The sequence below is a fragment of the Nerophis ophidion genome, linkage group LG25 (genome assembly GCF_033978795.1).
Source record: "Nerophis ophidion isolate RoL-2023_Sa linkage group LG25, RoL_Noph_v1.0, whole genome shotgun sequence".
NCBI lineage: Eukaryota > Metazoa > Chordata > Actinopteri > Syngnathiformes > Syngnathidae > Nerophis > Nerophis ophidion.
In genome coordinates, this window is record NC_084635.1 from 37,414,828 (window position 1) to 37,442,060 (window position 27,233).

The 27,233-nt window shown below is 40.7% G+C and overlaps 1 protein-coding gene across 2 annotated transcripts in view; it reads left to right on the forward strand.

The window, feature by feature from the left end:
- Nucleotides 1–27,233, forward strand: part of cdh16 (cadherin 16, KSP-cadherin) — a 98,088-nt gene that overhangs the window by 49,668 nt on the left and 21,187 nt on the right. For both annotated transcript variants that reach the window (XM_061887262.1, XM_061887261.1), the window contains exons 10-13: nucleotides 5,064–5,214; nucleotides 10,652–10,864; nucleotides 12,723–12,799; nucleotides 19,879–20,070. In XM_061887262.1, the coding sequence (XP_061743246.1) occupies nucleotides 5,064–5,214; nucleotides 10,652–10,864; nucleotides 12,723–12,799; nucleotides 19,879–20,070 (633 nt within the window). The remainder of the gene's footprint in view (nucleotides 1–5,063; nucleotides 5,215–10,651; nucleotides 10,865–12,722; nucleotides 12,800–19,878; nucleotides 20,071–27,233) is intronic.

The window sequence follows — 27,233 nt, forward strand, 5'->3', positions numbered from 1 at the left end:
GGCCACAACTAGTACACCTAGGCCGCCACAAGTACAGTTTGGGCCGCAACTAGTAAAATATGGTCCGCCAGAAGAAAAATTTGTTGCAAATAGTAAAACCTGGCCCGCCACAAGTAAAATTTGGGCGGCAAATAGTAGAATTTAGGCCGTAACTAGTAAAATGTGGCCCGCCACAAGTAGAATGTGGCCCACAAATAGTCAAATTTGGGTCGCAACTTGTAAAATTTAAGCCACAACTAGTACATTTTGGCCACCACAAGTACAGTTTGGGCCACAACTACTAAAATTTGGCCCGCCGCAAGTAAAACTTGGGCCGCAACAAGTAAAATTTGGGCCACAAGTAGTACATTTTGGCCGCCACAAGTACAGTTTGGGCCGCAACTAGTAAAATTTGGCCCGCCACAAGTAAAATTTGGTCCGCCGCAAGTAAAATTTGGGCCGCAACAAGTAAAATTTGGCCACCACAAGTACAGTTTGGGCCGCAACTACTAAAATTTGGCCCGCCGCAAGTAAAATTTGGGCCGCAACAAGTACAATTTGGGCCACAACTAGTACATTTTGCCCGCCACAAGTACAGTTTGGGCCGCAACTAGTAAAATTTGGCCCGCCACAAGACACATTTGTTGCAAATAGTAAAACCTGGCCCGCCACAAGTAAAATTTGGGCGGCAAATAGTAGAATTTAGGCCGTAACTAGTAAAATGTGGCCCGCCACAAGTAGAATGTGGCCCACAAATAGTAAAATTTGGGCCGCAACTTGTAAAATTTGGGCCACAACTAGTACATTTTGGCCGCCACAAGTACAGTTTGGGCCGCAACTAGTAAAATATGGTCCGCCACAAGAAAATAGTAAAACCTGGCCCGCCGCAAGTAAAATTTGGGCGGCAAATAGCAGAATTTAGGCCGTAACTAGTAAAATGTGGCCCGCCACAAGTAGAATGTGGCCCACAAATAGTAAAATTTGGGCCGCAACTTGTAAAATTTGGGCCACAACTAGTACAGTTTGGGCCGCAACTAGTAAAATATGGTCCGCCACAAGAAAAATTTGTTGCAAATAGTAAAACCTGGCCCGCCGCAAGTAAAATTTGGGCGGCAAATAGTAGAACTTAGGCCGTAACTAGTAAAATGTGGCCCGCCACAAGTAGAATGTGGCCCACAAATAGTCAAATTTGGGCCGCAACTTGTAAAATTTGGGCCACAACTAGTACATTTTGGCCGCCACAAGTACAGTTTGGGCCGCAACTAGTAAAATTTGGCCCGCCGCAAGTAAAATTTGGGCCGCAACTAGTATAATTTGGCCCACCAAATGTTTCTCCTCAATTGAGCAAAATTTAAATCTGTCCCTGCATGATTCCTTGATTCTCGTCTGTTTTAATAGATGTCATCCGTGTTTGAACCTGACAACTGAACACACCATAAATTACACACTACTGCCATCTAACATCTTGGACAATAAAACAAGATGATTTTAACTTAAAAGAACAATCTTTATAAACACACAAAAGCAACAAAAATTGGCACCGTTGAGTAACGGTATCTATTCCCTCCAAGATACAGAGGAAGGAGGCATTTTGCAGGAAAACATGATTTAATTGAAATAATAGAACAAGAACAAACAAAAGGGTACTAACACAAAGCGCGCACGAGGTGGATAACAAACTAAGGGAGCTAGCATTGGAGCTAGAAAAGAAAAAACAAAAAAAAATGAAAGTACCAATGATTGTCACACACACACTAGGTGTGGTGAAATTTGTCCTCTGCATTTGACCCATCCTCTTGATCACCCCCTGGGAGGTGAGGGGAGAAGTGAGCAGCAGCGGTGCCGCGCCCGGGAATCATTTATGGTGATTTAACCCCCAATTCCAGCCCTTGATGCTGAGTGCCAAGCAGGGAGGCGTCACGCTTTGATAAAAAAATTGGACTCAGATGCAGAGTTGGGACTTTAGACAGGCTTTTATTTTGACAATTTCCTTTTACCTCCCAAGTCAAGAAAAAACATTATCTATAATCACAAAAATAAACTACTTGGCGAAAAGGTTCCAGAAAAAGAAGGAACAACCGAAAGTCACTCCGAACGGAGGAAAACACAAAAGTAAAGACGAACTATAAACAGTATTTAACAAAAAACGCTCCCAAAACAACATCTATGAACATTTCTACACTACCTAATCTAATAAAGTATTTAACAAAAATAGTCACTCAAAAAGTTGAGGAATGAATGAAAAACTTTTAACTGAAACTTACCACTGCGGCTGAATCACTAAATAATCAAAATCACTCTGCTGAGGAGGAAGAAAGGAAAACTCAAAATATTCATAAAGGGGTTCAGGATCAAGGGACGTAAGCACAAGTCAAGGCAAGGCATGGACAAAGACATGGACGCTAGAGAGCACAAATAAACCAGACAATCTGGCACAGAACCAAGGAAGGAGTGAGCTTATAAACACATGAAGGTAATAGGGAACAGCTGGAAACAATCAGAGAACAGGGATGACGTCAGACTGATGACACAAAAGGAAGGACAAGTGACCTGAAACGAGAGGAGAGTTACTTTTCAAATTAAAACCATAAGACAAAAAACCCAAAACAAGACCTCCCTCACCGCGGTGTGACAGGAGGCAATGGGTGCCATTTTTTTAATAGTCTTTGGTATGACTCGGCCGGGGTTTGAACTCCCAACCTACCTACAGTATCTCAGGGCGGACACTCTAACCCCTAGGCCACTGAGTAGGTAAAAGGAACTTAGCATGGAAGCTAGCAAGAATCGAGCAGGAAACAGAAGTCGTACATGTAATATAAAAACAAACTTGGAAGCAGGGAACAAAAGGCAGTAAGCTAAAAACCGCAATCAAACATAGCTTACCGCAACGCTGCACAGACAAGACAAGATATGACACAACACGATAGGTAGCAACGACAAGAGCGACATCTGCATGACAAATCAATAATCCAGCACTGAGTGGAAGACAAAGCAGGTACAAATAGGAGCGGGCTGATTGACACCAGGTGTGGCCAGGTGCCAATCAGCCGCAGCTGAGGGGAAACAAAGCACTCAGGGAGACAAAGAGGAAGCTGAACCAAAATAAGAGTGCTGACAGGAACTGAGGACAGGAAATATTAATCACACAGGAGGAAAAAATAAAAGACAAACAAACAATCAGTGGCAAGCCGGACAAACACGGCCACTTTTGTGTCTCCGGACCTCTCTTTCGGCATCAAAACTTTATTTTCTGTTGTATATTTGTTTATTTTTCACCTCTAACATTCTATCATGACTGTAAGATAACATTGTTTTGTCTTTTATGGGGTAATGCTAAGTGGTAAGTATGGGTGAAGCACAGTGTTATATCTTGTATACTTCAGACTAAAACATGTATTTGTAGGCCGGTTTTTAATCAAACTCAACATTTGTGCACATCTGTCTAGTACACTGTAGTCTAGGGGGGTCTGAACTTTTTGATAGATGTAGCGACCAACTGTAGTTACTGACAGTTGTTTTATGAAGTGTTTCTGAGCCCATGTGGTGATATCCTTTACACACTATCGGGTTTTGATGCAGTACCGCCTGAGGGATCAAAAGCCTGTAATATCATCGCTTACGTGCAGTGATTTCTCCAGATTCTCTGAACTTTTTGATGATTTTACGGACCGTAGATGGTAAAATCCCTAAATTCCTTGCATGTCTTTGGAGGTGGGAGCAAAGACATGCACCCATCCATCCATCCATTTTTCTACCGCTTATTCCCTTTCGGGGTAGTGGGGGGCGCTGGCGCCTATCAAAGACATGCACCTATATATATATATATATATATATATATATATATATATATATATATATATATATATATATATATATACATATATATATATATATATATATAATATATGTTCAAAAATACTGTTTATAATATGCTCATCAAACACTTATTTGGAAAATCCCACAGGTGAACAAACTAATTGGGAACAGGTGGTTGCCATGATTGGGTATAAAATCAACTTCCTTGAAATGCTCAGTCATTCATAAACAAGCACGTACACGTCAATGCCCGTGACCTTCGATCCCTCAGGTGGTACTGCATCAAAAAGTGACATCAGTGTGTAAAGGATATCACCACATGGGCTCAGGAACACTTCAGAAAACCACTGTCAGTAACTACAGTTGGTCGCTACATCTGTAAGTGCAAGTTAAAACTCTACTACGCAAAGCCAAAAGCCATTTATCAACAACAACCAGAAACGCCGCCTGCTTCGCTGGGCCCGAGCTCATCCAAGATGGACTGATGCAAAGTGGAAAAGTGTTCCGTGGTCGGACGAATCCACATTTCAAATTGTTGTTGGAAACTGTGGACCAAAGAGGAAAAGAACCATCCGGATTGTTCTAGGCACCAAGTGTAAAAGCCAGCATGTGTGATGGTATGGGGGTGTATTAGTGCCCAAGGCATGGGTAACTTACACATCTGTGAAGGCACCATTAATGCTGAAAGGTACATACAGGTTTTGGAGCAACACATGTTGTCATCCAAGCAACGTTATCATGGACGCCCCTGCTTATTTCAGCAAGACTATGTCAATCCACGTGTTACGACAGCGCGGCTTCATAGTAAAAGAGTGCGGGTACTACACTGGCCTGCCTGTGGTCCAAACCTGTCTCCCATTAAAAAATATACATGCTGATTATTGAAAGTTGTATCTCAGGTGTATTACAGGTAGGTCACTACACACTACTTCACACTCTGGATTCTTGTTTTTTTTTCTCCGATTAAAGCAGGTAAAAATGCTGATGATGATGTATACTTGTATACTCCAGCCAGGCCAGGGCAACATGGCCAAACAAACAACGTTTTCCTGCGTTGCCAGACCACGTTGCCATGACAACACAGCCAAGAGACACGCTTTTAAATGAAGATAATAGACTGTTGGGAATAAACTAATTCAAAAGACTATAATTCAAGTCAACATATCATTTAAGGACCAGAGTTAGTGTTTAGTCCTTCTTACTTGCAGACCTGTTTAGCGGAGTAATCGTGTTCATGACACACAATGTCGTGTTTTTCCTCCATCCAGTTCCTGATCAGCATCGTGGTGGAGCGTCCAGACGGCCGAGCCATCGCCAAGCCGGTGGAGCTGAGGGTGATGGTGGGCGACGCCAACGACAACAGACCCACCTTCCCACAGGCACAGTACCACACCGTGGTCAAGGAACTGGCAGCTCGAGGTAAACCAACGGCCATTTTTTAATTTACACTGTATATATACAAACCCTGTTTCCATATGAGTTGGGAAACTGTGTTAGATGTAAATATAAACAGAATACAAATGATTTGCAAATCCTTTTCAAGCCATATTCAGTTGAATATGCTACAAAGACAACATATTTGATGTTCAAACTCATAAACGTTATTTTTTTTTGCAAATAGTAATTAACTTAGAATTTCTTGGCTGCAACACGTGCCAAAGTAGTTGGGAAAGGGCATGTTCACCACTGTGTTACATCACCTTTTCTTTAAACAACACTCAAACGTTTGGGAACTGAGGAAACTAATTGTTGAAGCTTTGAAAGTGGAATTCTTTCCCATTCTTGTTTTATGTAGAGCTTCAGTCCTTCAACAGTCCGGGGTCTCCGCTGTCCTATTTTACGCTTCATAATGCGCCACACATTTTCCATGGGAGACAGGTCTGGACTGCAGGCGGGCCAGGAAAGTACCCGCACTCTTTTACTACGAAGCCATGCTGTTGTAACACGTGGCTTGGCATTGTCTTGCTGAAATAAGCAGGGGCGTCCATGATAACGTTGCTTGGATGACAACATATGTTGCTCCAAAACCTGTATGTACCTTTCAGCATTAACGGTGCCTTCACAGATGTGTAAGTTACCCATACCTTGGGCACTAATACACCCCCATACCATCACACATGCTGGCTTTTGAACCTTGCCTTGCGCCTACAACAATTCGGATGGTTATTTTCCTCTTTGTTCCGGAGGACACCACGTCCACAGTTTCCAAATATAATTTGAAATGTGGACTCGTCCGACCACAGAACACTTTTACACTTTGCATCAGTCCATCTTAGATGAGCTCGGGCCTAGCGAAGCCAGCGGTGTTCCTGGGTGTTGTTGATAAATGGGTTTTGCTTTGCATAGCAGAGTTTTATCTTGCACTTTCAAATGTAGCAACCAACTGTAGTTACTGACAGTGGTTTTATGAAGTGTTCCTGAGCCCATGTGGTGATATCCTTTACACACTGATGTCAGTTTTTGATGCAGTACCACCTGAGGGATCAAAGGTCCGTAATATTATCGCTTACGTGCAGTGATTTCTCCAGATTCTCTGAACATTTTGATGATTTTACGGACCGTAGATGGTAAAATCCCTAAAATCCTTGCAATAGCTCGTTGAGAATTGTTGTTCTAAAACTGTTCGACAATTTGCTTACAAATTGGTGACCCTCGCCTGATCCTTGTTTGTGAATTACTTAGCATTGCATGGAAGCTGCTTTTATAGCCAATCATGGCACCCACCTGTTCCCAATTAGCCTGCACACCTGTGGGATGTTCCAAATAAGTGTTTGATGAGCATTCCTCAACTTTATCAGTATTTATTGCCACCTTTTCCAACTTCTTTGTCACGTGTTGCTGGCATCAAATTCTAAAGTTAATGATTATTTGCAAAAAAAAAAAAAGTTTATGAGTTTGAACATCAAATATGTTGTCTTTGTAGCATATTCAACTGAATATGACTGGGTGTGAGTTTTCCTTGCCCTTATGTGGGCCTACCGAGGATGTCGTGGTGGTTTGTGCAGCCCTTTGAGACACTAGTGATTTAGGGCTATATAAGTAAACACTGATTGATTGATTGAAAAGGATTTGCAAATCAATGTATTCTGTTTATATTTACATCTAACACCATTTCCCAACTCATATGGAAAGGGGGTTTGTAGTAAAGTACACATTGTGTGATGTTACAGCTTTATGGAATACAACCATTGTTGTCCACAAAATTCTACACACAATACCCCTGAATGACAATGTAAAATGTTTCTATTTTTAATTTTGCAATTATAAAAATACAAAAAATCACACGTACATCAGTATTCACAACCTTTGCACAATACTTTGTTGATGCACCTTTGGCAGCAACTTTTATTTTTTTTTTCTGCTAATTTTGTATGTTTACAACAAAAATAGTGCATTTTCATAGTTGTTGCTATTTTACAAGTACGCTAACTTGTCCCGTGTCGTCATGCTAATGAAACATTTTATTCTACCTTTTTAGCCAATTTTGTATGTTTGCAACTAAAAATTGTGCCTTTTCATACTTCTTGCTATCTTTCAAGTTCACTAACTTTTCCTGTGTCGTCATGCTAATGTTAACATTTTGTTCTACCTTTTTAACTAATTTTGTACGTTTTTAAACCTAAAAATCATGTATTTTGATGCTTAGCACCATCTTGAAAGTACGCTAACATCTCCTATGCTAGCAGTACCATCCTTACATTTTATGCTAGCTTGTTAAACTAATTTTGTATGTTTACAACTAATAAATAGCACATTTTTATAATTGTGGCTATCTTACAAGTACGCTAACTTGTCCCGTGTCATCATGCTAATGTTAACATTTTATTCTAAATTTTTTTGCTAAATCTGAATGTTTTTTTAAACCTAAAAATCATGGATTTTGATGCTTAACGCCATCTTGAAAGTATGGTAACATCTAACTAGCATGCTAACAGTAGGCTTGCTAATGTTTTATGTTGGCTTTTTTAATTAATATAGTATTTTTTAAACTAAAAATATGGCATTTTTATAATTTTGGTTATCTTACAAGTACGCTAACTTGTCCCGTGTAGCCATGCTAATGTAAACATTTTGTTTTACCTTTTTAGCTAATTTGGTATGTTTTTAAACCCGAAAATCATGGATTTTGATGCTTACCACCATCTTGACAGTATGCTAAGGTCTCTTGTACTAGCATTCTAAGAGTAGAATGTTAGCGTTTTATGCTGGCTTCTTAAACTAGTTTTGTATGTCTACAACTAAAAAATAGCGCATTTTTATAATTGTTGCTATCTTGCAAGTATGCTAACTTGTCCCGTGTAGTCATGCGAATGTTAAAATTTGGTTCTAGCTTTTTAGCTAATTTTGTAAGTTTGCAACTAAAAAGACTGCATTTTTATACTTGTTGCTATCTTACAAGTATGTTATCTTACATGTGCGCTAACTTTTTAGCTAAATCTGTACTTTTTAAATCTAAAAATCATGGATTTTGATACTTAGTGCCATCTTGAAAGTATGGTAACGTCTATTATACTATCATGCTAACAGTAGCATACTAAAATTTTATGCTGCTTTTTAACACATTTTGTATGTTTACACCTAAAAATAGTGCATTTTTATACTTGTGGATATCTTACAAGAACGCTGTCCCGTGTTATCATGCTAATTCTAACATTTTATTCTAGCTTTTTAGTTAATTTTGTAAGTTTACAACTAAAAAGACTGCATTTTTATACGTGTTGCTATCTTACAAGTACGTTATCTTACATGTACGTGAACTTTTTAGCTATATCTGTATGTTTTTTAAAAAAAAAATCATGGATTTTGATACTTAGCGCCATCTTGAAAGTATGGTAACGTCTATTACACTAGCATGCTAACAGTAGCATGCTAAAATTTTATGCTGGCTTTTTAACTAATTTTGCATGTTTACACCTAAAAATAGTGCATTTTTATACTTGTGGCTATCTTACAGGTACGCTGTTCCGTGTTATCATGCCAATTTTCACATTTTCTTCTAGCTTTTTAGCTATTTAAAAAGACTGCATTTTTATACTTGTTGCTATCTTACAAGTGTGCTATCTTACATGTGTGCTAACTTTTTAGCTAAATGTATATGTTTATAAAAATAAAAAATCATGAATTTTTATGCTTAGCCTCATCTTGAAAGTATGCTAACGTCTATTATACTAGCATGCTAACAGTAGCATGCTAAAATTTTATGCTGGCTTTTTAGCTAATTTTGTATGAGTACAACTATAAAATAGTGCATTTTAATACTTGGCTCCATCTTAGACGTACGCTAACTTGTCTAACGTTAGCATGCTAACATTTTATGCTAGTTATTAGCTTTTTTGTAGTTTTGAACTTAATAGTCATTAGCTTGGATACTTGACGCCATCTTAGAATTATGCTGGCTTCGACCGACTCCGGCCCAAAGGTTCAGGCCCATCAAAATTTTGGTGGGAATGTTCTAGTTTGTTTTAAAGTAGTAAAAGAATAGTTATTGTCTTCGTTTACCATAAATTGATGAAGGTGGACCCCGACTTAAGCAAGTTGAAAAACTTATTGGGGTGTTAGCATTTATTGGTCAATTGTACGGAATATGTACTGTACTGTGCAATCTACTAATAAAAGTTTCAATCAATCAATCAATCAAAGTCTTACCGGACATGTTCTTTGAGATATATGTTTATCCACAGCAAATGTACAACATTTTATATGAACAATAACGTTTAGAAAGGCTAATTGAAAAAACTATATGGAAAAGCAGTGGCATAACCTAGTAAAATACTTTAAAAGCTCACTGTGTTGTGACACTTCAGATTCTTGAATAAAAGCTTTTCTGGCCAGGCTTTTAACATTTGATTTCTAGGTAAAAAGTCATCTTTCTCACCTTTTTTACAAAGATACTATGTGTCAGGTTTAAACACTAATGACATCTATTACAACAGACAAGAAGCAAGGAATCATGCAGAGACAGAGTTCAATTTGGCTCAATTGAGGAGACACGTCATATGGGCTGTGTTCTATTTACAAATCCAAACTACGATCTAAATGTCCGGCCCGCCTGCTTCCTTTATTTATTTGGGAGGTCCCTGTTTACTTAGACTTAGACTAGACTTAGACTTCCTTTTTATTGTCATTCAAATGTGAACTTTACAGCACAGATAAGAACAAAATTTCGTTGCATAAGCTCATGGTAGTGCAGGATTTAAAAAAAAGCAATAGGGTGCATATATAATTAAATAAACATATATAAATATACAGATATAAAATAAATAAATATATATAAATTAATAAATTACTGTACAGATAAATATATTGCACTTTTTCACATGCCTCCACGTTTATGGATGTATGTTATATTGTCTTTTTTATTCCAGCGAGTTAATCCATTTTGTGGGGAGTTGAGGGTATAATTTAGTTATGATGCGTTCAAGAGTCTTACGGCCTGAGGGAAGAAGCTGTTACAGAACATGGAGGTTCTCCTTCGGAGGCTGTGGAACCTCTTTCATCAATGAAGCTGTCGCTGAGGGAAAGGGGGTAATCTTGACAGCTCCAGCTAAACACAATATAGAACTATACGAAAATGCAAATGTGTTGACGCTGGTGATATCGCCTTGTCTCTACTCTGTCTGCGCCACGGCGGTCTTCGGCCTTGGCAGTCAGCGGGCCGTTCCTGGACACAAACACTGATACCAGACTGGCTCGCAATCTTTTTGATTGCCAGCTTTGCACAGACAAAGAAAAATACCACTTCAGCACAATTGATAGTAACCATAACAACGGCCCTTAAGCATGAAAGTTGTGTGATAATATATACATGATTATTCTAACACAATGGCTGAAAACTGACTTGTGTTTGTCTCCGAAGGGACGGAAATCTTGACGGTTCAGGCGGCCGACAACGACGACCCTAAGACCGACAACGTACGGATCTTTTATCGCTTGGTGGGACAAATCCCGGAGAGTCCTCGCGCTCTGTTCAGGGTGGACCGGGACTCCGGGGTCATCTCGGTCCAAGCAGACAGCATGGAGGGAACAGCACCCCAGTACACACTCACCATCACCGCTGAAGACGCTAAAGGTGACTTTTGACCTTCCTCATTATACCGTTTGGTTTTAGTTGCGAATAAAAAATAAAATACAAAAAAAAAGTACTGATCAGTACTGACAGTAAGAAATACTAAAAATTTGGGAAAAAATCTGTGAATTGTAGCTCATTAAAAGTGTTTTTCGGGAAATTACACCAAATCTACAAGATCAAATTAACTGTAAAAATCATGTTTTCTTTTTTTTTGCGTTTATTAAGCGTTTGCATATTCATCATATTGCAAATTCATCAAATTGTCTCGTATTTGTTTTTTCTATCAAGAAAAGTGCACTTGTTATTAGTGACTTGTTTTTAGTGAGAATATACTTATTGTAAGGTATTTTGGGGTTCATTGAGGTTCGCTAATTTTACTTGTTTTGGAAAGTCTTCACAAACCAGATTTTCTTGTTCTATTGGCTGATAAAGTAAAATACCCTTAATAATAATAATAATGATAATAGATTTTATTTGTAAAAATCACTTTACATTGAGTAAACCCCTCAAAGTGCTACAGTGTATTTAAACAATAAATAAAGATATTAAAAAAACATAAATAAAAATAAAAACTAGAACAGCCTAATAGCTAGAACTTGTATGCATATATTTAAAAAAGGCTTTTTTTCAAAAACAAGCTTTTTTCAAAGCATCCACAGTCTGCGGTGTCCTCAGGTGGTCAGGGAGAGCGTTCCACAGACTGGGAGCAGCGGAGCAGAAAGCCCGTTCTCCCATTCTTTGTAGTTTTGTCCTCGGAGGTTGGAGGTCAGAGGGGGGCATTTCCATGGAGGTACTAGTTTTTTAAAGCATCCACAGTCTGTGGTGCCCTCAGGTGGTCAGGGAGAGGGTTCCACAGACTGGGAGCGGCGGAGCAGAAAGCCTGTTCTCCCAATGTTCATAGCTTTGTCCTCGGAGGTTGGAGGAGGTTAGCCTGTCCGGAGCGGAGGATTTGGGGGTGAGTAGTTCGTTGAGGTAGAGGGAGGCATTTCCATGGAGGCACTAGTGGGTTAGTAGGGAGACTTTGAATATTTTTTCCATAACTTGAGTTGATTTATTTCGGAAAAACGTGTTACATTGTTTAATGCATCCAACGGGGCATCGCGAAAAAATTAGGCATAATAATGTGTTAATTCCACGACTGTATATATCGGTATTGGTTGATATCGGAATCGGTAATAAAGAGTTGGACAATATCGTAATATAAAATACCCCTAATAATAATAATATATTTTATTTGTAAAAATCACTTTACATTGAGTAAACAACCTCAAAGTGCTACAGTGTATTAAAAAAAATAAATATAATAAAAACTAGAACAGCCTAATAGCTAGAACTAGTATGCATATATCTAAAAAAGGATTTTTTTTCCAAAAAGAAAGGTTTCTAAGCTTTTTTTTAAAGCATGCACAGTCTGTGGTGCCCTCAGGTGGTCAGGGAGAGCGTTCCACAGACTGGGAGCGGCGGAGCAGAAAGCCCGTTTCCCCATTGTTCATAGTTTTGTTCTTGGAGGTTGGAGGAGGTTAGCCTGTCTGGAGAGGAGGTGTATATATTGGTATCAGAATCGGTAATTAAGAGTTGGACAATATCGGAATATCGGCAAAAAAGCCATTATCGGACATCTCTAAACATAACACATAACGTTTGTAACTTTACTGGCTCCTGTCGTTTTAATAACATTTTTAATCCGGCCATTGATGTAAAAGATAAAAGAGCAATATAAATCTTGTCAGACGGGAGGTGTGCATCTGCATGAGTCAGACCTGAGGACGCCATGCGGGCAAGATGGCGCGCTCGCTGTTCCTTCTTCATCTTTTATTTGCGACCTGAGTCACCGACAGGAGGTGTGATGTCCCGACAGGTCTGAACAGTTCCTGCACGGTGGTGGTGACGGTGCAAGACGAGAACAACAACCCGCCGCTCTTCTCCCAGCATGAGGTACGATGCCTTAAAACAACATCCAGAATAGGCTTTGAAGCAGGGCCAGCGACCATCCCCTGCACCCCCGCGTACAGTAGGTGGCTAGACCGCCGCCGACCATGACTCTGCAGGTCACTGATCTAATTTTCCTGGGCGGTGGACTAAATAAAGCATGGCCTCTAATCCCGGGCTCATGGAGATGGAGCAGCCTTATCTGAGTTTTATTCTCTTCTTTGTGTTCTACGTGGACGGTGCTCTTATAGTTTAATCACATTAGCTTCCTTTGGAGAGAACTTTCCACTGGGGTATTTTTAGAGCGGCCTAACATCATCCCTGCAGCAGATGCACTATCGTGTTGAAAATGACATCAGAAGTGATTTCATCAGCGCTTACAGCTTCAACTCTTCTGGGAAGGCTGTCCACAAGGTTGCGGAATGTGTTCAAAAAAGGAATTTTCGACCATTCTTCCAAAAGTGCATTGGTGAGGTCACACCTCCAGAAGGCCTGGCTCCCAGTCTCTGTTCTAATTCATCCCAATGGTGTTCTATCGGGTTCAGGTCAGGACTCTGTGCAGGCCAGTCAAGTTCATCCACACCAGACTCTGTCGTCCATGTCTCTATGGACCTTGCTTGTTGGAAGAGGAAGGGGCTCGCTCTAAACTGTTCCTTATGATGTCGGTCCACCTTTTGCAGCGCTTGCAGCTTCAATTCTTCTGGGAAGGCTGTCCACAAGGTTGCGGAATGTGTTCAAAAAAGGAATTTTCGACCATTCTTCCAAAAGTGCATTGGTGAGGCCACACCTCCAGAAGGCCTGGCTCCCAGTCTCTGTTCTAATTCATCCCAATGGTGTTCTATCGGGTTCAGGTCAGGACTCTGTGCAGGCCAGTCAAGTTCATCCACACCAGACTCTGTCGTCCATGTCTCTATGGACCTTGCTTGTTGGAAGAGGAAGGGGCTCGCTCTAAACTGTTCCTTATGATGTCGGTCCACCTTTTGCAGCGCTTGCAGCTTCAATTCTTCTGGGAAGGCTGTCCACAAGGTTGCGGAATGTGTTCAAAAAAGGAATTTTCGACCATTCTTCCAAAAGTGCATTGGTGTGGCCACACCTCCAGAAGGCCTGGCTCCCAGTCTCTGTTCTAATTCATCCCAATGGTGTTCTATCGGGTTCAGGTCGGACTCTGTGCAGGCCAGTCAAGTTCATCCACACCAGACTCTGTCGTCCATGTCTCTATGGACCTTGCTTGTTGGAAGAGGAAGGGGCCTGCTCCAAACTGTTCCCACAAGATTGGGCGTTTGGATTTGTCCAAAATGTTTTGGTATCCTGGAGCATTCAAAGTTCCTTATGATGTCGGGCCACCTTTTGCAGCGCTTGCAGCTTCAATTCTTCTGGGAAGGCTGTCCACAAGGTTGCGGAATGTGTTCAAAAAAGGAATTTTCGACCATTCTTCCAAAAGCGCATTGGTGAGGTCACACCTCGAGAAGCCCTGGCTCCCAGTCTCTGTTCTAATTTATCCCAATGGTGTTCTATCGGGTTCAGGTCAGGACTCTGTGCAGGCCAGTCAAGTTCATCCACACCAGGCTCTGTCGTCCATGTCTCTATGGACCTTGCTTGTTGGAAGAGGAAGGGGCCTGCTCCAAACTGTTCCCACAAGATTGGGCGTTTGGATTTGTCCAAAATGTTTTGGTATCCTGGAGCATTCAAAGTTCCTTATGATGTCGGGCCACCTTTTGCAGCGCTTGCAGCTTCAATTCTTCTGGGAAGGCTGTCCACAAGGTTGCGGAATGTGTTAAAAGGAATCACACCTGGAGAAGGCCTGTCTCCCAGTCTCTGTTCTAATTTATCCCAATGGTGTTCTATCAGGTTGAGGTCAGGACTCTGTGCAGGCCAGTCAAGTTCATCCACACCAGACTCTGTCGTCCTTGTCTTTATGAACCTTGCTTGCTGGAAGAGGAAGGGTCCCGCTTCAAACAGTTCCAACAAGATTGGAAGCATGGAATTGTCCAAAATGTTTTGGTATCCTGGAGCATTTGAAGTTCCTTTCACTGGAACTAAGGGACCAACTCCTGAAAAACAACCCCACACCATATGTCCTCCTCCACCAAATTCCAAACTCAGCACAATGCACTCTGAAATGTGACTTTCTCCTGGCAACCTCCAAACCCAGACTCGTCCATCAGATTGCCAGATAAAAAAAGCGTGATTAAGTGAAGTGAAGTGAATTATATAGCGCTTTTCTCAAGTGACTCAAAGCGCTTTACATAGTGAAACCCAATATCTAAGTTACATTTAAACCAGTGTGGGTGGGACTGGGAGCAGGTGCGCAAAGTGTCTTGCCCAAGGACACAACGGCATTGACTAGGATGGCGGAAGCGGGAATCGAACCTGCAACCCTCAAGTTGCTGGCACGGCTGCTCTACCAACCGAGCTATGCTGCCCTGTGAGCACCGTCCGTTTATTTTTTCCTCTCGCTTGCACTTTTAACATGGAGGATTACATATCTAAAATAAAACAGTTTTCTAAACTGGACTTTCAGTCAAAGCAGGAGGTAATAAAGGAAGATCTCCACTTTTAAAACTGAAGAAAGATAAGGAAGACTTCTATAAACAAGTTATCGATGCTTTTGATCAGAAGGAGCTGCGCATGGACTTCATTTATAAGTAAAGGTAAGACCATAATAACGTTTTTTTTATTAAATGTACTTTTCATGATGGTATCCTTACATCACACTCAAATTTTTAAGCGCAGGCTTAAATTTACCGCATGCCTTTGGCAAGCGCCGGAGTGAGAAGAGGTTTTTAAATTAATTAGCGCACCGGCGGCAATTTAAGGAAATCCGGTAAGCGCAGATTCCATGCATTGAAATACTTAGTATAGTTCAAGACTTAAGGTCATTTGAAATCATCACCACACATCATATTGGCAGCTGCACGTTCCATCTTAAAGATCTAAAAAAAATATTTGGGAATGTCCGGCGGGCCAGATTGAAAAGCTCAACGGGCGGCATGTGGCCCCCGGGCCTTAATTTGCCCAGGTATGTTCTAGATCAGGGGTCGGGAACCTTTTTGGCTGAGAGAGCCAAGAAGCCAAATATTTTAAAATGTATTTCCCTAAGAGCCATATAATATTTTTTTTAACACTGAACACAACTAAACGCGTGCATTTTTAAGTAAGACCAACATTTCCAGAGTATAATAGGTCTCTTATTCTTTTTAATAACATTGTTATTCTGAAGCTAACTGTCGAGTGGGTGTGGCCTGCGGGCCTGCAGCAAAGCGGGATGTTGCCAGGACCGGCCTCGAAATCAGCGACAGGTGCGTGCGTAGAAGGCCCACCTGGGCCTTTTTATCTAATCACCTGTCGCTCTGTTATAAGCAGCAGCCAGGAGGAGAGACAGGGTTGGGGCTGGAGCCAGAGCGCGAGTGAGGACGAAAGAGAAAAAGACAATTGCTGGAAAGCAACTGAGAGACTAATTGAAAAAAAACAACAATATTTTACCCTAAAACAGGCTACCATGTCAGTGCTTGGTGGTCTGAAGAACCCCCAGGAGGGCAAGCACAACACTAACCAATAATAAATAAATTACTTCTTACCAGTGCTCAGAGAGTATGGGGTATCGGACTGTCTTATTGTGGCGGTCCACTCCCTGTATGATCAGTGTCAGAGCTTGGTCCGCATTGCCGGCAGTAAGTCGAACACGTTTCCAGTGAGAGTTGGACTTCGCCAAGGCTGCCCTTTGTCACCCATTCTGTTCATAACTTTTATGGACAGAATTTTTAGGCGCAGTCAAGGCGTTGAGGGGTCGCGGGATTAGGTCTCTGCTTTTTGCAGATGATGTGGTCCTGATGGCTTCATCTGGCCGGGATCTTCAGCTCTCACTGGATCGGTTCGCAGCCGAGTGTGAAGAGACCGGAATGAGAATCAGCACCTCCAAGTCCGAGTCCATGGTTCTCGCCCGGAAAAAGGTGGAGTGCCATCTCCGGGTTGGGGAGGAGACCCTGCCCCAAGTGGAGGAGTTCAAGTACCTAGGAGTCTTGTTCACGAGTGAGGGAAGAGTGGATGGTGAGATCGACAGGCGGATCGGTGCGGCGTCTTCCCTAATGCGGACGTTGTACCGATCCGTTGTGGTGAAGAAGGAGCTGAGCCGGAAGGCAAAGCTCTCAATTTATTGGTCGATCTACCTTCCCATCCTCACCTATGGTCATGAGCTTTGGGTCTCTCCCTTAGAGATAGGGTGAGAAGCTCTGCCATCCGGGAGGAACTCAAAGTAAAGCCGCTGCTCCTCCACATGGAGAGGAGCCAGATGAGGTGGTTCGGGCATCTGGTCAGGATGCCACCCGAAAGCCTCCCTAGGGAGGTGTTTAGGGCACGTCCAACCGGTAGGAGGCCACGGGGAAAACCCAGGACACGTTGGGAAGACTATGTCTCCCGGCTGGCCTGGGAACGCCTCGGGATCCCCCGGGAAGAGCTAGACGAAGTGGCTGGGGAGAGGGAAGTCTGGGTTTCCCTGCTTAGGCTGTTGCCCCCGCGACCCGACCTCGGATAAGCGGAAGAAGATGGATGGATGGATGGATGGATGGACTTCTTACCATTAACGCAACTTCTTGAACATAAAAATGCATGAGAATGTTTTATATTTTGAATGTTATTTTTAACACTGTGATTACAAGTGGAATTATTCTTTACTTGTTAAGCAATGTCAGCTCAGATTTATCTGAGAGCCAGATGCAGTCATCAAAAGAGCCACATCTGGCTCTAGAGCCATAGGTTCCCTACCCCTGTTCTAGCTGATGGATGGTCTAAAGTGCGTTCCCTCCACCGCCCACATGTGCCTCATAACATAGGAGATCACCACCATTGTTCGAGAGCCACCACGCTGCGATAATCGCCGATCGGTACGAGCGCGGGGCCACAAAAGAGCGACACATGCACGAGGAACTATAAATAATGCACTTTTAAAGACAAGGGAAGGAATAACTCCTGAAATCAGCCCGCAAAGTTTGCAGCTGCGACCGCCCGTCACACATGCCCCACCTCCCCCCTGCCGGGGGGTGGAAAATGCGCTTGAGCGGGTCACGCCTGAGCGGTGCAGCATTTTCCATGCTTGTGAAAGCTGATGTGGGACTGGAGTGGTGACAGCCCCCCCGGGGTTCAGCGACCCTGCCCCCAGATCAGAGGCATGGAGGACATTAGTGAGCGGCAGATTAAAAGGCTGTCTGAACAACACAATAAAGGTCAGCTGACCACGCTTAACGTCGCTCTGTATGCACAAACATATTGGCTTCAGGTTGCCGACAGTTAACATGTGTCGAGTAACTAAATATTTGCCTCTGAGGTGTATAACTGTATTGCCAAAAGTATTTGGCCACCTTGCCTTGACTCACATATCAACTTGAAGTGCCATCATATTCCTAACACATTGGGTTTAAAGGGGAACATTATCAGCAGACCTATGTAAGCGTCAATATATACCTTGATGGTGCAGGAAAAAGACCATTTATTTTTTTAACCGATTTCCGAACTATAAATGGGTGAATATTGGCGAATTAAACGCCTTTCTGTTTATCGGTCTTGTAGCGATGACGTCAGAACGTGACGTCACCGAGGTAACACACCCGCCATTTTCATTTTCACATTACAAACACCGGGTCTCAGGTCTGTTATTTTCGGGTTTTTTTTAACTATTTTTTGGAACCTTGGAGACATCATGCCTCGTCGGGGTGTGTTGTCGGAGGGTGTAACAACACTAACAGGGAGGGATTCAAGTTGCACCACTGGCAAGAAATCTGCCGCCAGACCCCCATTGAATGTACCAGAGTGTCTCCACATTTTACCGGCGATGCTAAGACAGACATGGGTTTAGGGTTAGGGTTAGTGGTCAATTGTACGGAATATGTACTGTACTGTGCAATCTACTAATACAAGTTTCAATCAATCAAAAGTGTAAAGGAAAAAAGACACTTTTTATTTCAACCGTACTTCCCGTCAAAAGCCTAAAGACTGATCACACAGTTCCTGTCTTCACAATAAAAGCGCCGCTCCATCTCGCCTGCGTTAACAAAATAAGAGTCTCCGAAAGCCAGCGCAAACAAACTAGCAAGCTACGGAGTTTGCCTCCAATGTATTTCTTGTAAAGTGTATAAAAACGAAAATGGAAGCTGGACAAATAAGATTCCAAAAACCAACGACTTTCATGTGGTATTAGACAGAAAAGAGGAACTTTTTTTCTCCTCCATTTGAAAACGTGGACGTCTGATTCCAATCAATGCAAGTCATCAGAATCAGGTAATACACCAACTTATATTCTTGTCTTCATGAAAGATAGGAATCTATATGTTAAACATGCATGTATATTCATTAAAACAGCTTCAACATGTCAACAAAAACGGCAAAATAAATATATATATAATATGTGTGTGTATAAATGATAAGTGTGTGTATAAATGATGTGTGTGTATGTATATATGAGGTAGATCACCTCGACTTGGTCATTTACTAAGTAATTGATAAACGTTGAAAAACTTATTGGGGTGTTACCATTTAGTGGTCAACTGTACAGAATATGTACTGTACTGTGCAATCTACTAATACAAGTTTCAATCAATCAATCAATGCCTACTGAGCCTATGGTGCTGTTAAGTTATTGTGGCTCAATGTGCCATTTTTTTATTTTATTTTAATGTACTATTATTTAATATATAATATTGTTTTAGTTGCTTAAGAGATATTCCTGGCTCTGAATTTGCTCATTGCTATTTTTATGTTTTTGTGCATTACTTTTTGCCGTCATCATTAAACAAACAGGTTACTCATCAGTTACTCAGTACTTGAGTAGTTTTTTCACAACATACTTTTTACTTTTACTCAAGTAAATATTTGGGTGACTACTCCTTACTTTTACTTGAGTAATAAATCTGTAAAGTAACTGTACTCTTACTTGAGTACAACTTCTGGCTACTCTACCCACCTCTGCAACTGAGTACAGATATTCTTTTCCCGGCCCCTCGTGGCCCTACATTGGGCCCTCTGGTTAAGAAACACCGTTCTAACCCCCAATTTTTGAATTTTTAAAAAATGGTGTTTTGCTTCTTTCCGTGCAGTACGGACCCTACCACATCCCGGAAGATGCACGGGTGGGCACCGTGGTGACAGCTGTGCTGGCAGGCGACGCCGATGTGCGAGGAGGCGACAGCTGGCAGGTGAACTACCGCTTCGAGTGTGGAAACGAGGAGGAGGTCTTCTCTTTGATGACGGACAGGCAGACCAATGAGGTCTCACTTGTTCTTTCAAAGGTAAAAACAACACTCTTAATATCTTCTAAAACAACCTCCTTGTTCAATAATTGGCAAGATCTGTGAAAAACTGTTCGACCACAACTCTCTAATAACTAAAGTTCCGAGGGTAAATTATGTAAACTCACTAGTTTTAAGCACTCTGATAGCTAGTCTACTAAATAAGAACTTTACACTACTTTATCCTCTAAAGCAGTGGTCCCCAACCTTTTTGTATCCGCGGACCGGTCAACGCTTAATTTGTCCCGCGGCCCGGGGGTGTCCTTTTTTATCTTCTTCTTTCTCATGAAAAAGGGACGTTTTTGTCATGAAAAAGGGAGGTTTTTGTGGTTGGTACACGAATTGTAAGTGTATATTGTGTTTTTTTTGTTGATTTAATTAAAAAAAAAAATTTTTTTTTAATAAATTTTTTTTCTGCGCCCCCGTACCAATCGGGCCACGGCCCGGTGGTTGGGGACCACTGCTCTAAAGGCCTTAGTGGCCACAGGGGATGGCGTGGCGCAGTTGGTAGAGTGGCCATGCCAGCAATCTGAGGGTTACTGGTTCAATCCCCACTTTCTACCATCCTAGTCACGTCCGTTGTGTCTTTGAGCAAGACACTTCACCCTTGCTTCTGATGGGCCCTGGTTAGCGCCTTGCATGGCAGCTCCCGCCATCAGTGTGTGAAAGTGTGTGTGTGAATGTGGGAATATTGTCAAAGCGCTTTGGGCTCCTTTAAAACGGAGTAGAAAAACTCTATACAAGTACAACCCATTTACATGCGTGTATAGCAACTTTTAGCTCTCAGTGGCCTAGTGGATAGAGTGTCCACCCTGAGATGGGTAGGTCGTGAGTTCAAATCCCGGCTGAGTCATACCAAAGACTATAAAATTGGGACCCATTACCTCCCTGCTTGACACTCAGCATTAAGGGTTGGAATTGGGGGTTAAATCCCCAGAATAATTTCGCCACATCTAGTATGTGTGTGACAATCATTGGTACTTTAACTTTAACTTTATTTCCAAAATGGTGTACACTACTGAATTGGGGTCTTATGGCCACTTATGTGGACACTTATACTGCCATCTGGTGGTGTCAGAAAAGCATAACATACAATGGAATTTGAAAAAAAAAAAAAAGTGTAAAAATACAAATTTGCATGAAGTACACGTTTGTGCACTTATGTACTAAGTACATATTATTAAAATCAGATTTTTTGTTTTTATTCTAATTGGGGTCCAATAAGCCCAAAAAGCAAAGAGAAATAAAATAAAAAATGCATGAATGTGAGTTTGAATGTTGTCTGTCTATCTGTGTTGGCCCTGCGATGAGGTGGCGACTTGTCCAGGGTGTACCCCGCCTTCCACCCGATTGTAGCTGAGATAGGCGCCAGCGCCCCCCGCCACCCCGAAAGGGAATAAGCGGTAGAAAATGGATGGATGGATGTAAAAAAACAGCTTGGACCTTAAGAGGTTATATTAGAAAGGTAGAAGAAAAGAGAATGAGAAAAAACTTATCGACTACAGCAGTGGTTCTCAACCTTTTTTCAGTGATGTACCCCCTGTGAACATGTTTTTAATTCAAGTACCCCCTAATCAGAACAAAGCATTTTTGGTTGAAAAAAAGAGATAAAGAAGTAAAATACAGCACAATGTCATCAGTTTCTGATTTATTAAATTGCATAACAGTGCAAAATATTGCTCATTTGTAGTGGTCTTTCTTGAACTATTTGAAAAAAGATATAAAAATTACTAAAACTTGTTGGAAAATAAACAAGTGATTCAATTATAAATGCAGATTTCTACACATAGAAGTAATCATCAACTTAAAGTGCCCTCTTTGGGGATTGTAATACAGATCCATCTGGATTAATGAATTCTAAACATTTCTTCACAAAAAAAGAAATCTTTAACATCAATATTTATGGAACATGTCTACAAAAAATCTAGCTGTCAACACTGAATATTGCATTGTTGCATTTATTTTCACACTTTATGAACTTACATTCATATTTTGTTTAAATATTATTCAATAAATATATTCATAAAGGATTTTTGAATTGTTGCTATTTTTAGAATATTTTTGAAAAATCTCACATACCCCTTGGCATACCTTCAAGTACCCCCAGGGGTACGTGTACCCCCATTTGAGAACCACTGGACTGCAGTGTCAGCACTGACTACAATGGCGGACACGCGCATATTTTAAAGTTAAAAGTTAAAGTTAAAGTACCCATGATTGTCACACACACACTAGGTGTGACAAAATTATTCTCGGCATTTGACCCACCACCCTTGATCACCCCCTGTGAGATGAGGGGAGCAGTGAGCAGCAGCGGTGGCCGTGCCCGGGATTCATTTTTGGTGATTTTACCCTGAATTCCAACCCTTGATGCTGAGTGCCAAGCAGGGAGGTAATGGCTCCCATTTTTATAGTCTTTGGTATGACTCGGCCAGAGTTTGAACTCACAACCTACCGATCTCAGGGTGGACACTCTAACAGAAGGCCAATGACTTTTTTTACAATTTTCCCCAAATTTCCCGCTTTTCCCAAAATTCCAATATTTTTGGAACTTCCCATTGAAATCAATGGGACATTCTTCAAAGTTCTGCAATTCCCACATTTGTTTCCTTAAAAAATACAAAAATATTCCCAGATTTCCCAGAATTCCAGGTTTTCCGGGACATTTTTAACATTCAAAATGAATTGGCCATTTTTCAAACTTCCACCATTTCCACAATTTTCAACCAACTCAAACCATTCCATCTTCAGCACATTCCACCTTCCTGAAAATTCAACGAACTATCTTTTTCCAAGTTAAAAACTAATTCCAGGATTTTCCAGACTTCCTGGTTTTCCAAAGCCCTGTTTTCACCCTTTTTTCTGGCGACTATTCCTTCCCCATTTTTCAACCCACTTCAACCGTTTCACCGTCCAAACATTTCTCTTAATCAGGACAAAAAACTAAGTTGCTTTTTGAACTGGAAAAATTCCCGGTTATCCCGAAATTCCAGGAATTCTCATACCAACATGTTACTACTTCAACATTTTTCGACTGATTTGAAAAAAAATCCATCACCTACCATTTCAACTCATTCAGACCATTCAAGTTTTTTACCATTTCCCCCCAAATTCCCGCTTTTCCCCAAATTCCCAAATTTTCGGAACTTCCCATGGAAATCAATGGGAAATTCTTCAAAGTTATTCAATTCCAACACTTTCCATCTGATTCAAACTGTTCCTACTCAAAGCTGTTCAGCCTGTTCTGGATTTGCGGGTTTTTCCTTAATAAATACAAAAAATTCCCACATTTCCCAGAATTCTAGGTTTTCCGGGACATTTTTAACATTCAAAATGAATTGGCCATTTTTCAAACTTCCAACATTTCCACAATTTTAAACCGATTCAAACCATTCCATCTTCAGCACATTCCACCTTCCTGAAAATTCAACAAACTACCTTTTTTCAAGTTAAAAAAAAGTTCAGGATTTTCCAGAATTCCTGGTTTTCCAAAGCCCTATTTCCACCCTCTTTTCTGTTGACTACTCCTTCCACATTTTTCAACCCACTTCAACCATTTCACCGTCCAAACATTTCTCTCAATTAGGACAACGTTTTTTTTTTAACTGGAAAAATTCCAGATTTTCTCGAAATCCCAGGAATTCCTAATTCAACATGTTACTACTTCAACATTTCTTGACCGATTTGAAAAAATCCAACACCTACCATTTCAACTCACTCAGACCATTACATTTTTATTTATTTTTTTACAATTTTCCTCAAAATTCCTGCTTTTTCAAAACATCCTAAATTTTTGGAACTTCCCGTTGAAATCAATGGGACATTCTTCAGCAATTCCCACATTTTCCATCTGATTCAAACCGTTCCTACTTCAAACTGTTCAGTCTATTCGAGATTAATGGGTTTTTCTTTAAAAAAAAAAAGTTGTTTTATGAACTGGGAAAATTCCCGGTTATCCCGAAATTCCAAGAAGTCTCAATGCAACTTGTTACTACTTCAACATTTCTCGACCGATTTGAAAAATTCCAACACCAACCATTTAAACTCATTCCAACCATTCAAGTTTTTTAATATTTAAAAAAAAAAAAAAAAAAAAAGTACCCTTTTTTCAGTTTGAAAAAATCCCAGGATTTTCCAGAATTCGTGGTTTTCCAAAGCCCTATTTCCACCCTTTTTTCTGGCGACTTCACCTTCCACATTTTTCAACCCACTTCAACCGTTTCACCGTCCAAACATTTCTCTCAATTAGGACAACAAAGTTATTTTTTGAACTGGAAAAATTCCCGGTTTTCCCGAAATCCCAGGAATTCCTAATTCAACAGGTTACTACTTCAACGTTTCTTGACCGATTTGAAAAAAATCCAACACCAACCATTTCAATTCATTCAGACCATTCATGTTATTTTTTACCTATTTTTCCAAAAATTCCCGCTTTTCGTGAAATTCCCACATTTTTGGAACTTCCTAATGAAATCAATGGGACTTTCACAACTCCCACATTTTTCATCCGATTCAAACAGTTCCAACGTCAAAATATTCAGCCTCTTTGTTTGTGGCGCAGTGTTAGAGTGGCTGTGCGCAACCCGAGGGTCCCTGGTTCAAATCCCACCTAGTACCAACCTCGTCACGTCCGTTGTGTCCTTGAGCAAGACACTTCACCCTTGCTCCTGATGGGTGCCGGTTAGCGCCTTGCATGGCAGCTCCCTCCATCAGTGTGTGAATGTGGAAATAGTGTCAAAGCGCTTTGAGTACCTTGAAGGTAGAAAAGCGCTATACAAGTACAACCCATTTATCATTTAATTTACTTCAACAATTCTGGAAAAAAAAAAAAATCCATGATTTCAGTTCAACTTCAGCATTGGAGCATTCACACACAATTCCTTCAGGAACTGCCTCATCTAGTTTGACAGCGTTGTTTTTGTGTGTGCTTTGATTGAGAACAAACAAAGGGCTTATATCCTTCACACGTGGAGCCCCAGTGGATTAAGACGCACTCTGGCGACTGCTTTAACTCAGTGTGTCACCGAGTGAGGTCATAGCCGGAAGGCAGACACATTTCATTATTCCCAATCACGCCGTGTTCACAGCCGAGGACGATAACTGGATTGTGTGTGCAGACACTAATGGCGGCTTAAGCACACGGGCCGGAGGCTGACAATTGAGCTAATATGCCTGGACAGTCAGGATGAAGTGATATCGAAAATCATCTGGGCAGAATAAAAATGAATGTAGTCCATGTGACATAAGAAATATTCATTCATTCATTCATTCATTCGAATGCATCCGCAGTGGAGTGCTTGATCCGCAAATCCATCAATCGACAGTAAACCACTTACCATTCACACTGCATGGCCATTATCATTTTTTGGCCCGTATGTGACCTCTAGAGTCATGAATCCAGTTCTAGGAATCGATACCAGTGCTCAATGGTACCAATGTTGTCCTTTTGTTGATAAATATTAGTCATTTTTGATGATATACATACATTTTTTTATTGAAACATTTAAAAAATAAGCCAATTATTATAACTGCTTTCCAGTATCTTGTTTCAGTATCACATTTCTTGGTATCATCAACAGGTATGACACTAAGTTGCAATTGCAGTATCAAATACAACACGGCTCACCAAGCTTTTTGAAAGCAAGAGCTACTTCTTGGGTACTGATTAATGCCTAGGGCTACCAGTTTGATACACACTTAAATAAATTGCCAGAAATAGCTCATTTGCTCAATTTAACTTTAACTCTATGTTATCATTAATAATATTTTATCTTTGTGGAAACACTCATCATCTTATCGATTTCTCACAATAAAACATAGTTTATCTTCAATTTTGACTCTTTAAAATTCACAATTCAGCCGAAAAAAAGAGAAAAACTAGCAAATTTGAATGTTTTTGAAAACAAATAAAAAAATAATTTATGGAACATCTGCGATGAGGTGGCGACTTGTCCAGGGTGTACCCCGCCTTCCGCCCGATTGTAGCTGAGATAGGCGCCAGCGCCCCCCACGACCCCGAAAGGGAATAAGCGGTAGAAAATGGATGGATTTATGGAACATCATATTTTTCCTGATTAAGATCAATTTTAGAATTTTGATGACATGTTTTAAATAGGTTAAAATCCAATCTGCACTTTGTTAGAATATATAACAAATTGGACCAAGCTATATTTCTAACAAAGACAAATCATTATTTCTTCTAGATTTTCCAGAACAAATTTTTTTTAAGAAATTCTATAGACTTTGAAGTAAGATTTAAATTTGATTCTACAGATTTTCTAGATTTGCCATAATAATCTTTTGGAATTTTAATCATAAGTTTGAAGAAATATTTCACAAATATTGTTTGTCGAAAAAACAGAAGCTAAAATGAAGATTTAAATTAAAATTAATTTATTATTCTTTATAATAAAAAAAGTAAATTTACTTGAACATTGATTTAAATTGTCAGGAAAGAAGAGGAAGGAATTTAAAAGTTAAAAAGGTATATGTGTTTAAAAATCCTAAAATCGTTTTTAAGGTTGTATTTTTTCTCTAAAATTGTCTTTCTGAAAGTTATAAGAAGCAAAGTAAAAAAATAAATGAATTTATTTAAACAAGTGAAGACCAAGTCTTTAAAATATTTTCTTGGATTTTCAAATTCTATTTGAGTTTTGTCTCTCTTAGAATTAAAAATGTCGAGCAAAGCGAGACCAGCTTGCTAGTAAATAAATACAATTTAAAAAAATAGAGGCAGCTCACTGGTAAGTGCTGCTATTTGAGCTATTTTTAGAACAGGCCAGCGGGCGACTCATCTGGTCCTTACGGGCGACCTGGTGCCCGCTTGGTGACCCCTGAAGTACAAGATACCAGATGGCAATTGTCTGTAATTTATTAAGATAAAATACCACTGACTAGGTGTGGTGAAATTAGCCTCTGCATTTGACCCATCCCCATGTTCCATCCCCTGGGAGGTGAAGGGAGCAGTGAGCAGCAGTAGTGGCCGCGCTCAGGAATCATTTTGGTGATTTAAGTCCCAATTCCCACCTTCGATGCTGAGTACCAAACAGTTCCCATTTTTATAGTCTTTGGTATGACTCGGCCGGGGGTTTGAACTTACGGCCTACCTATCTCAGGGCGGACACTCTAACCTGTTGTGGTGGTCACTTCAGCCGTTGCGCCCT